At 45.0% G+C, this 12,486-nt stretch overlaps 1 protein-coding gene across 4 annotated transcripts in view; it reads left to right on the top strand.

Moving 5' to 3' along the window:
- Window positions 1-432: 432 nt before the first annotated feature.
- The window catches only part of ZNF75D (zinc finger protein 75D), a 32,068-nt gene continuing 20,014 nt past the window's right edge, over window positions 433-12,486 (top strand). The window contains exons 1-5 of one of the 4 annotated variants that reach the window (XM_008161392.3): window positions 433-697; window positions 2,469-2,995; window positions 4,451-4,643; window positions 5,348-5,439; window positions 6,025-6,151. In XM_008161392.3, coding sequence (XP_008159614.2) covers window positions 2,549-2,995; window positions 4,451-4,643; window positions 5,348-5,439; window positions 6,025-6,151 — 859 coding nt within the window. In that variant the 5' untranslated portion in view covers window positions 433-697; window positions 2,469-2,548. Of the gene's footprint in view, window positions 698-2,468; window positions 2,996-4,450; window positions 4,644-5,347; window positions 5,440-6,024; window positions 6,152-12,486 lie in introns of those variants that run through there. The other 3 variants (XM_028138758.2, XM_028138760.2, XM_028138762.2) reach the window with 3 other exon arrangements.

Below are 12,486 nucleotides of genomic sequence, written 5' to 3'. Positions count from 1 at the left end.
AGATTTAAAATATGGGGGCTGGGGAAGGTCAATGGGTACAAAAGGAGATATATGTACTACTATATGTAATACTTTAAACAATAAATAAAATTAAAAAATAAAATGCACTAAAAAATGAAAAAATATCCGTGTGTGTGGGGAGAGAGAGAGAGAGAGAGAGAGAGGAGAGAGAGAGAGAGAGAAGAGGGATTGTGGGGATTATGGCACCCTTTGTCAGCTGGTCTGGAGACTCAATGGGATTAACTTTTTTTGCATCAGGGGCTGAATGGGAGAAGAAAGGCAATCCTTCTAGGTTGGAGGTTGGAAAGGACCCGAGGGATTGTTCCTAGCAGGCTGGGCTAAGACTGCACAGGTGGAGGAAGGAAGATAGATGGCTGGGCGTGGTTGTCACAAAGCCACCGGAAACGAGTCTTCCTTTTCCGGTTGGGGCCCGGTCTACACCCCGCGACCTTAAAATGGCGAGTCGGGGTACAGTCTTGGGTAGATAGAGGGAACGGATGGGAGACTGAGCTTCCAAGTTCCCTGCGCTTTTGAGTCTTGGCGCTCCTCTGGCCAGGCGTCACAGGCTCCCGACACCGCCTCCGCAGTGGCGCAGGCGCGGAGAGCTTTCTTCCCAGAGTACCCCGGAGGCGTGGCGACTTCAGAGTCTAGTGAGGAAGAGGGAAGTGGCGTCCACGGAGGCCAGAGCCGCGTGAAGGTAATCGAGAAGCCCGATTTTCCCTTTGCATTTGGTCTAGACAGCTCGAGAGATAAGGGCCGCACGTGCCAGTTGCAGCCTGCAAGGCGGTGAGGGGGTGGGGGTGGGGGTGGGGATGTGGGGGATGGGGGATGTAGCCTTCCCCAGTTCGCGGTGGCGTCTTTGCCCGGCGGCCGTCTGCCTGAGTTCAGGCAGGACCTTTTCTCTGTGAGGCCGGTATTCAGGTTCCTATTTCCACATCTAACCTCCGGAAGTGATCTCTTTGTACTCTGTGCAAATATCATCCAGGGTTGCTGCTGAAGCACACTCGGAGGCTGCCCACGTGCACAGGGCTTATTGTCACCCTTGTGGTCGACATAGAAGGTGTAGCGAATTAGTGGTGGGGGATGGGGCAGTGATGACTACCAGTGCACCCAGGGAAACTTTCCGGTTTTTGCTGGCTTATGGTCATATCCCTGGAGGAAGGGTCATTACAGCTTCTGCTGCTAAAAAATATAGGAGGTTGCCAGAGGGAGGGAGGATGGGAGAAGGGGGTCCTAATATGAGGTGACAGGAGAAGATTTTACTTTGGGTGGTGGACACATGGTCCTATATACAGACTGTGTAACTTAGTAATTGACACATGAAACCTATATGTTCATGTTGACTAATGTCACCCCAATAAAATTTAATACAAAAATAAATAAATAAATACATAAGTGTAAAAACAACAAAAAAAAAATCCACAAACAAACGAAATATATAGGAGGTGTCCCTGTACCTCCTCAGCCTGTATAAGCAGCAAAGAACCAACCATTTCTTTGAATACCAGTGGTATCCTCGAAATAAATTTGTTGCTCTTTTTGTGGATCACCTCAGGGAAAATCAGACTTTCCAGGCTATCCTCAGCCTTGCTTAAAGATCTGTAATGACCCTGAAGAAATGTAAAGTCAGGAGAAGGAGTAACTTTACTAGACCCTTCCTGTCTCAAGAAATTTAACCATCACTATTTATTTCCTTTTTTTAAAAATCTGCCATTTAGATATCTTATAAACAAATGGAAGTTTTTCCAGTAAGTAAACAAGAAATTGAATGCACAGTTACACATTTGCACAGAGTCCTTTATAAATTTCCCCTATAAGTACCAACAAAAAATGTTGTGGACATCTGGTTGCTTAGTCGGGGGATATTTGCTGAGAGGAATAAGGTTACTTTTTTTCCTGAATACTTTACTTCTTTTCTGATCTTCCTGTCTCAGTTCTCCTGCCCATGTTAATGTAATGGAAAGAAAACTATCAAATGTTCCATGAAGTAAAGGCTTCAGTCTTCTTAAGAGAATGAAGGGACATAGAAGTTATTTCCCCCCTGACTAAAGACAAAAGATTGAATGATCTGTTAAAATTTAGAGAAACTCAAATATGCCCTATTTGTGAAGATGGGTTAGGAAGAACACAGATTAAGTATTAAATAGTCTTAAAGCTCCTTTTAGCAAATGGGTGCCAGTTTTTTTCACCTACCAATTGTTCCTCAGCCTTTGAGCAAACAGTTTTCAGTTGACATCTGTATTCTCTGAGCTGTTCTTTGTTTCAAAGTTGAGTAACAGAAAAGGAGAGAAACATGTTACTTTGAAGTAATCTGCCATCATGAATGTCCTAATTCTTGGCAGTTGATTTTAAGGAGGAAGCAGGACAGAACTTTTCTGTTCATTCTTCTCTGATAATTATAAAGAGCAAATAAATATATATCATGTGGCTTTTATCTTGACTTTCACTTTTTTCCTCTCCTCCCTCAGTGCCCTTGGGGAGAAGATCCATTCATTGGTTTTGTACCAAACCTGACAAGGCCTCAGTTGTCAAAGGTGGCACCAGGAAAATGTCACAAATAGGAGAAAAACAGTTCCAAGAGCAAATTATGATGAGACATCTGAAGATGAATGCATGTTCATACCCACACGTGGAGTCTTTGTGGGAGACTAAGGAGTCTGTGAAAGAGAGCTCCAGTCAGAGTAAGAAATTCAGCCCACACATGGACAGTCTTGGTCTTGAGAATGCTCGCCAGCAATTCCGGAGTTTCTGTTACCAGGAAGCACCTGGACCCCTCGAGGCTGTCAACCAACTTCAGGAATTATGCCATCAGTGGCTAAAGCCAGAGATCCACTCAAAAGAACAGATCTTGGAACTGCTGGTGCTAGAGCAGTTCCTAAACATTCTGCCCAGGGATATTCAGAACTGGGTACAGAAGTATCATCCACAGAGCATCAAAGAGGTTGTGGCCCTAGTGGAATGCTTTCAGAGAGAACCTGGTGGAATAAGTAATGAGGTGAGAAAAAAAGATTCCTCACCCATACAATGAAATAGGATAAGGGTGGGTATGTTTATGGGTTGGGAGATTAATGGGGGAATGATTTTGGTTAGGTCACTCTTCCATTGTTCCTTTAGGACAGTGGTCGGCAAACTCATTAGTCAACAGAGCCAAATATCAACAGTACAACGATTGAAATTTCATTTGAGAGCCAAAAACCGACTTCTGCGCATGGGCCACGAAGTTTCAATCACACTGTACGTGCGCACCCGCCTGCACGTGGTATTTTGTGGAAGAGCCACACTCAAGGGGCCAAAGAGCCGCATGTGGCTCGCGAGCCGCAGTTTGCCGACCACTGCTTTAGGACAATTAGGTGAGATCTGAAATCACGTATATGCAGCAATAGTCTACAGGTTTCAGAGCTCCTGGCAGTCTTTCCTGGCCTTAGCAAAAAGAAATGCATTTTTCCCTATTTAGGGCCAGTGCAAATTGAGTGTGGTGAGCCTAGTCTGGCATGGCCAAGGAGATAGGACTTGATTTCCTAGAAACAGAACTAAAAGGCAAGAACAAATTGGGAAAGGGGAGAAAATCGGGAGGGGGCGGGCAGACAGCACTTAGAGACCAAAGGAGAGCAAGGGTAGCAAACAGAAGTATAAATCAACTCTGGGGAGACTGCAGAGGAGGAGAAGAAATAGAATAAATGGGAAGCAAGGACATGGAAAGAAATAAAATGCCAAAAGAGAAGTGGAGAGAATCAAGATGCTGAGGGGTAGTGCCCTCTGTATTGGGAATACACATCTCTGGGCTAGGAAAAGAGCCTCCATTACCCTCCCTTAGTGATCTATCCTTGGCTTTGCTGGTGAGTGGGGGACCAAGGTATGCCCTGGGGAGATGGCAGCACACTCCCTTTCTTCAGGAGCTCACCTTGAGGAACACAGGGCAGGATATATTTTTGTGTCTTACTACAACTGAATCCTGAGGAGGGAGGTTAGAGCTGAACTTTGCCCAGTTTTTTCCCCATTGCATCCCCTTTCTCCATGAAATCCTTTCCTAACCATGAGGAGATTAGAAAATCTGACAAAGAGGGAAAACCTTTTTTATTTAATGCCTTAGATAAGACTAAAATATAGAAATCCACTCAGGCAAGTGTCTAAGTCAAGGAAACAAGCCAGTGAAGGCAGCATAACAGGCAGCCTGCACCCAGTCTGCTAGTAGCCTGAGCTGTGGCTGTACTAGTATGTGGAGGGGTGGAGGCTAGCAGCAGTCACAGCCTTTTTTATTTTATCCTAATTTTCCCACGTGATGTATATAGTTCTTTGTGAGAAAAGGGTAGCACAATACCTTTACGGTTTTTTAATACTTCCTTTAATGTCACACACTCCCTAAATCTGGGCTCTATTCTTGTTCGTTCCTCCACCACAGCCTAAAACTGCAAGTAAGTTCTGTGCTAATGAGGATGGGGATTATTTCTAGGTCACAGTCCATGACCTGGGAAAGGAGGCAGTGATCTTGGGAGGAACAGCAGAGGTCCCAGGCTTTAAGTGGAAGCCAGCAGAGCCCCAAGCAATGGGTGTGTTCCAGAAAGAATGTTGGAATGCATACCAGGTACTACAAGAACAGCTGGGCTTGAAAACTCACACAGAAACCCAGCCTGTATATGAAAGAGGTGAGGAGCTTCATAATAATTCTCTTCTGGGAGCTGTGATAGTAATCGATTCAACTAGAATATCATGGGAATTTTCCAGGTGCCCAGCCATGCTAGCAGTTAGGATGTCTCATATGGGACTACAATAGGTCAGTGGTGGGTGAAGGTGAGGAGCAGTGTGGTGTACAGAGATATCCAAACCATGGAACCCTGGTATTCATATCATGGACCTTGTTCCTTAGAAATTGGAGAGAAAATGGAATAGGGACTGGTGGGGTCATCTGACCCTTGTAAGTTAGAGGAGAAAGTAGATCAGAAATGAGCTGTAAGTGACAAAAGAGGAAGAGAATTATGCACCAGGAAAAAATAATAATAGACAAAAACATTTCACATTTCCTACCATACACTGGAGAACTTGAGTCCCTCATTTTCAAACATCTCTAATTCTTGCCCAGCCCAATGAACAAACTATTTTATGATAGGAAAAAATAATGAATTTCCTTTAATAATTTATCTCATGAAATCTGGGGAACCGGTTCTATGGAGTGGTGGATATTCGGTTCTTATTTACCATGAAAAGGCCACTTTTGGCATTACATACACATTCATACACATGAAGGTGAACTATCTTTACTGAAGGTGTCCTGATATTCTATATTTTACAAATCAGCTCAGGATATTCATAAACAGAAAAGAGAAATTTTCTGGCTCCTTTCCACCCACAGCTGTGCCTGCTCAACAGATTCTAGCCTTTTCTGAGCAGAAAAGCACCCCAAACTGGAAGATGGCAACTGAGCTCGTCTTGCCTGAATCCCAGGTGAGCTGTACATTCCAGATTTTTCAGGCAGCCTGAATGTGACCTTGTCTGTGCTTTTCTCTGCTGCCCAAGACCCACAGTGCCCAGCAGGTATTCTGAGCCGAGTTAGCCTCAGATGTCCTTTACACAGCTAGGCTTGGGACAGTGGGAATTGGGCACCTCCCAAGCTTGTTTACTGATCTCTTTTCTTTCTTTTCTGCCACTCACTTTTCCTCTCTAAATTTTGTTTTTTTGTTGTTGTTGTTGTTTTTTTAAAAAATATATTTTATTGATTTTTTACAGAGAGGAAGAGAGAGGGATAGAGAGTTAGAAACATCGATGAGAGAAACATCGATCAGCTGCCTCTTGCACACCCCCTACTGGGGATGTGCCCGTAACCAAGGTACATGCCCTTGACCGGAATCGAACCTGGGACCCCTAAGTCCACAGGCCGACGCTCTATCCACTGAGCCAAACCAGTTTCGGCTCCTCTCTAAATTTTATACATTTAATTTCAGTGACTGACCTACCATGTAATTCAGAAATGAGTGACAGTACGATTTCTGTGGTGGCAAATACTGAACTAAAACCCATTCTCTTCTTTAGAGTTTGTTGACATTTGAAGATGTGGCTGTGCATTTTTCCGAAGAAGAATGGAAATTACTGGCCCCTACTCAGAAGATCCTCTATAATGAAGTAATGCAGGAAAACTATGAGACTGTCATCTCTCTAGGTAAAAATTCTTCCTTTCCTTTGTGTAGAAGTTGAATAATCTGTTATGTCCTCAGTTTATGGAAAATGCATTCCTGTAAGAGAGTCCCTATGTTCCAGTAGCTGGTTGGTTCTCAACTTGGTGATGTGGAGAAAAAGAAAGGCATATCCAAATCACCTAGAGCAGCGATTTTCAACCTTTTTCATCTCATGGCACACATAAACTAATTAATTATTAGAATTCTTTGGTACACCAAAAATATCTATTATATTTTTTGTCAATCTGACAAAAAAAGTAGGTTTAAGTTTGATTCACTCACACCGGACGGCTATTGTTATGTTGGCTGTTATATTTTTTTTAATTTGACAGGGAAAAGAGGTCAGTGCTGCTGACTAAATAGTCAAGTACTGAATGTTTTACATTTTTTTGTGGCACACTAGTATGCCTCCTGTGGCACACCTGTTGAATATCGCTGATCTAGAGAACTTTTTTTAAAAATATATTTTATTGATTTTTTACAGAGAGGAAGAGAGAGGGATAGAGAGTTAGAAACATCGATGAGAGAGAAACATCGATCAGCTGCCTCTTGTACACCCCCCACTGGGGATGTGCCCGCAACCAAGGTACATGCCCTTGACCGGAATCAAACCCGGGACCTTTCAGTCCTCAGGCTGACGCTCTATCCACTGAGCCAAACCGGTTTCAGCTAGAGAACTTTTTACAAATACACATCCCACTTCTTTATTCTAAATAGAAATCTTAATCCATCATATCATACTTCTGCCCCACTCTGCAAATCTGCTACTCTCATATCTTTTCCATGTCATGAAAGGGCATCATATATTTGGCCCCCTTTAACCTTTTACTACCCACCCCACCCTCTTTCCTGTGGTCTGTGTCTGTGAGTTTCAGTTTTATATCCCACATATTGAGTGAAATCATATGGTTCTTAGCTTTCTCTGACTTACATATTTCACTTAGCATGATATTCTCAACCCTCTTCCACTCTTAATCATCCTAGTGTAAGCCACCATCAGCTCTAACCAAGTATAATTCAATAGCACTGAGTTCTCATTCCCCATATTGTTTTGATTGGTCCTCCTTAGGTTTAGTTCTTAGCTTCCTCATTGCATATTTGTCCACAACCACAGTAGAGTATAAAGAAGATATTGAATCTAAGATTCTGCCCATTTAAACATTTGGAGTACATGAAAGTATAAAAGATACTTCACTCTTCCTGACAGTAATCTAGAATTAAGATGGTAGTTTGTGACCTTAAGGTTTTATTTTCAGAACATTATTGCTTTCTAAATTTAAAGTGATCTGTTAGAACAAGTAGAAGAGCCATAGATCTAAGGTCCCCATAGTTCAAGGACAGTTTTCTACAGGTAACTATATACATGGGAAGAGGAGAAATGTTTCTTGATAGGAGTCTTTACAGGGATTTTTAAGATTCTGCTCCTGTATTTTTTATTGAACTTTTTACTGAGATTATTACAGATTCACATGCAGATTTAAAATGTAATACAAAGGATATCCATGTACACTTTTCCCAGTTTCCCTCAATGATACTTTTTGCAAAAGTATCATATCACAACTAGACTATTGATGCTGATATAATTCACTGACCTTATTCATATTTCCTATTTTACTTATATTTGTTTATGTGTGTGTATATTTAGTTCTTCAAAGGTTTATTATATGTATAGGTTTGGGTATTTACTACCACAATCAAGATACTAAACAGTTGTATTACCACAACAATTCCTCCTGTTACCCCTTTATAACCACACACACTTCCCTCCCACACCCTACCCCATCACCAGCCCATGCCAACCACTAATGTGTTCTACATTTCTAAAATGTTGCAATTTCAGTAATGTTATATGAATGGAATGTAAACTATGTAAACTTTTGGGATTCACTTTTTCTTTCAGAATTATTCTGAATAATTCCAGAATTATTCCCTGGAAATTCATCAAGTTGTTGCATGTTTCAGCAGTTTACTACTTTTTACTGCTGAGTTATATTCCATAGTATTGATATACTAGGTGAATGCTTTGTTTAACCATTCACCTACTGAAAGATATCTTTGCTATCTTCAGTTTTTGGCTATTGAAAATAGAGCTGCTATGAACATTTATGTATGTGATTTTATGTAGAGATAAATTTTCATTTATCTGGGATGAATGCTTTAAGAGTGCATTTGCTGGTTCATTTGGTAATTGCATGTTTAGTTTTATAAGAACTTACCAAATTGTTTTTTTCATAATGGCTGTAAAATTTTACCTTCTCACCTGCAATGGGTGAGTGATTCAGCTTTCCCACATCCTTGCCAGTGTTTAGTACTGACATCTTTTTTTATTTTATTTTTTGCCATTCTGTTAGGCATGTAGTGTTATCTCCTTGTGGTTTGGATTTGCATTTCCCTAATGGCTAATGATGTTTTATCTTTTTCATGTGTTGAATTGCCATCTCTCTATTTTCTTTAGTGAAATGTCTTTTGCCCATATTTTAATTTAATTGTTTTCAACTGTTGAGTTTTGAGAGTTCTTTATATCTTATAGATCCTAGTGCTTTGTCAGATAATATGGTTGGCAAATGGTTTCTTCAAGTCTGTATATTATCTTCATCTTCTTCCCATGGGCTTCCACAGAGTGAAACTTTTTAATTTTGATGAGAACCAATTTTTTAAAAAATTTATTTAAGGTAGCCACGGTCTTTAATAGAATCCAGGTAAAGGGAAAGAGATGCTGCGGTCACGCAGGGGGCCATATGCGATCCAGACTTGTACTGCTGGTTGCTAGCGTGGGAAGTTCTTGTGGGGTACAGCTGGAAGAGCTTGTCCTCCTGTGTGGGCTCGAAGCTGTGCTTCTCCAGGCACTCGGGATCATCCCTAAAGTCTTTCTTGATGGCGGCCACCACCTCACAAAAGAGCTGCTCTGCCAGCCATCAGGGGCCTGTCGGTGCCCGGTGCCCACCAGGGCGAGGTATTTCACATAGGGCTTGAGCTTGAAGCTGGTCAGCTCGGGCACTTTCTCCTTGACCAGCCAGTGCTCTTTGCACCGTGGCTCTTGTAGAAGGTGTGCAGGGCCCCACTTGCTGGTCCACTTGCTCATCGGGTCGGCACTGTGGACCACACAGCACACCCCGCACCTAGGAGCCCCATGTTGCTGCCACCAGACCTCATGCAGGGCCCCGACCCATCCACGGCCTGCTCCCATTTTTCCTTTAATGGATTGTGTTTTTGGTATCAAGGCTAGAACTCTGAATAACTCTAGATCCCTAAAATTTTCTCTTATGTTTTTTCTTAAAAGTTTTATAATTTTACACTCAAGACCGTGATCCATTTTCAGTTACTATATAAAGTGTGACTTTTAGGTCAAGGCTCATTTTTTTTCCTATGGTGGTCTAATTGATTCAGCCCCATTTGTTAAAAAGGACATCCTTTTACCATTGAATTGATTTTGTACTTTTGTCAAAGATCAGTTGGGCATATTTTTATTCATCTGTTCTGTTCCATTGAGCTATATGTCTATACCTCTGCCAATATCACACTATCTTGATTACTATCCTATATAATAAAAGTCCAGCCACCATAAGCGAAATGACCAGAGACCAGAACCACCACAGCCCCTCGCCGGGCTGGCCCCACCCCCAAGCAAGTGGTTAGGGGCAATCAGGCAGGCAGGCAGAGTGGTTAGGGATGATCAGGTAGTCAGGCCAGCAGTTAGGGGCAATCAGGTAGGCAGACAGCCCCTCACTGGGCTGGCCCCACCCCCAAGCAAGTAGTTAGGGGTGATCAGGTAGTCAGGCCAGTGGTTAGGGGTGATCAGGTAGGCAAGCAAGTGGTTAGGGGCGATCAGGTAGTCAGGCCAATGGTTAGGGTTGATCAAGTAGGCAGACCAGTGGTTAGGGACAATCAGGTAGGCAGACACCCCTTCGCCGGGCTGGCCCCTCCCCCAAGCAAGCGGTTAGGGGTGATCAGGCAGGCAGGCAGAGTGGTTAGGGGTGATCAGGTAGGCAGAGCCACAGTTAGGGGTGATCAGATAGGCAGGCAAATGGTTAGGGGCGATCAGGTAGGCAGACAGCCCCTTGCAGGGCTGGCCATGCCCCCCAACAAGCAGTTAGGGGCAATCAGGTAGGCAGGCCAACAGTTAGGGGCGATCAGATAGGCAGATGGCCCCTCGTCCCCCAGCAAAGGAAGAGGGAGGCCCAGGCCAACGGCGGTGACTCTGTGGCAGGTGTACGGCCAGCCAGTGATCACCCCGCAGGGGGAGGCCCGGGCCAGCCAAGCCATTGCACCCCACGCCTGTCACCTGCAGAGGGAGGCCACCAGTGGCAGGGTTGGGGGGCAGCACTGCCCAGATGGCAAGCAGTAGCAGTGGTGGGAATGGGGCCAGCTGCATGCAACTGGGGGAAGGAAAGCCCCGATAGGCCCTGGTCTCAGGCCAGGCCCAGGGAACCTACGCCAGGGGTCCTGGATTGTGAGAGGGTGCAGGCCGGGCTGAGGGACACCCCCCCCCCCCCGCCACCGTGCACGAATTTCGTGCACCGGGCCTTTAGTCTCTTCTAATAAAAGCCTAGGTGGTCCTCATGCCCTTGCGCGAAGCCCTCATGTCATCACAAGATGGCTGGCAGGGGAGGGTAGTTGTGGGTGACCAGGCTGGCAGGGGAGGGCATGTGGGGGCGAACAGGCCAGAAGAAGAGGGCAGTTGGAGGCGATCAAGCCAGCAGGGGAGGGCAGTTGGGGGCGATCGGGCTGGCAGGGGAGCAGTTAGGCATCAATCAGGCCGGCAGGGGAGCGGTTAGGGGGCGATCGGGCTGGCAGGGGAGCAGTTAGGCTGGCAGGCAGAAGCGGTTAGGGGCAATCAAGCAGGCAGGCAGGTGAGCGGTTAGGAGCCAGCAGTCCCAGATTGTGAGATGGATGTCTGACTGCTGGTTTAGGCCCGATCGGACATCCCCCGAGGGGTCCCAGATTGAAGAGGGTGCAGGTCGGGCTGAGGGACACACACCCCCATGCACGAATTTCGTGCACCAGGCCTCTAGTAGCTATATAATATACTAGAGGCCCAGTGCATGATTAAATCATGCACGTGTAGGGTCCCCTAGGCCTAACCTGCCATCCAGGCCATATCCACTGCCCCACAAAGCCTAGCATGCTCCGCGGACACTGCTAGCAGCCTGCTCCCCACTTTTGATGGCAAGGGGTCCGCTGGTGCCGGAGTGGACACACAGCTACCTGCTTTCAATCGCGGGGGAGCTGGGTGTCTGTCCGCTGGTGCAACAGGCCTTTCAAAAGCCTCCAGTGGAGGCTTTTGGCCTGGTGCTGGAGCGGACAGACACCCAGCTTCTCTGCTTTTGTTTTCGATCGCGGGAGAGCTGGGTGTCTGTCCGTTGGTGCACCTGGCCTTTCAAAAGCCTCCGGCAGAGGCTTTTGGCCTGGTGCCGGAGTGGACAGACACCCAGCTCCCCCACTTTCACTTTTGATCACGGGGGAGCTGGGTGTCTGTCCGCTGGTGCCAGAGCGGACACCCAGCTCCCCGCTTTTGATGGTCGGCGGCAGGATGTGGGCTTTCTGTGCCACAGTACAGCCATGGCGCAGATGCTGAGCTCACGCTGCCGCTGGCGACGCGAGCTCAGCGTCCCACCGGCCCAATCGGCCACCCCGAGTCCCGCCCCCCGGCGCCTCCTGGCCAATCATGGGCATAGCAAAGGTACGGTCAATTTGTATATTACTCTATTATTAGGTAGGATAAGCCTTAATATCTATCAAGTATAAGTGATTCTTCCCACTTTATACTTTTTTGTCAAGATAAAATTTTATTTTAGATATTCTAGGACCTGGGCTTTTCCACATAAATGTTAGAGTAGGCTTATCTATATGTATAAAAGGATAATATGCAAATTGTCCCCTTGGGAGTTTGATTGCTCGCTATGACGTACGCTGACCACCAGGGGGGCAGCACAGAATAAAGGGAGGCCCTGGCAGGCAGCCAGCAACCTGGGAAGGAAGGTTCTGGCCAGGCCTGGGGACCCTACCCGTGCATGAATTTCGTGCACTGGGCCTCTATGTCTATAAGAAGCTATGTTGAGATTTTGCCAGAAATCACATTAAACTTATATATTAGTTTGAAGAGGATAGATATCTTTACTATGTTGATTTTTCCAGTCAGTGAACAAAGTATGTCTTTCTATATAGGTCTGTGATTTCTTTCAACTTTTTGTAATTTTCAGTATAAATATCTTCTACATGTTTTGTTAAGTATATGTCAAAGCATTTCATTTCATTGGAGTAATTATAAATGGTAATATTTTTAATTTTGGCTTCAACATGGTCAGTGTTTTTATATAAT

This window comes from Eptesicus fuscus, chromosome 1, assembly GCF_027574615.1.
Source record: "Eptesicus fuscus isolate TK198812 chromosome 1, DD_ASM_mEF_20220401, whole genome shotgun sequence".
In the NCBI taxonomy this organism is placed as follows: Eukaryota; Metazoa; Chordata; class Mammalia; order Chiroptera; family Vespertilionidae; genus Eptesicus; species Eptesicus fuscus.
The sequence above is the reverse complement of the archived record's forward strand: the minus strand, read 5'-3'. Positions and strand labels throughout refer to the sequence as shown.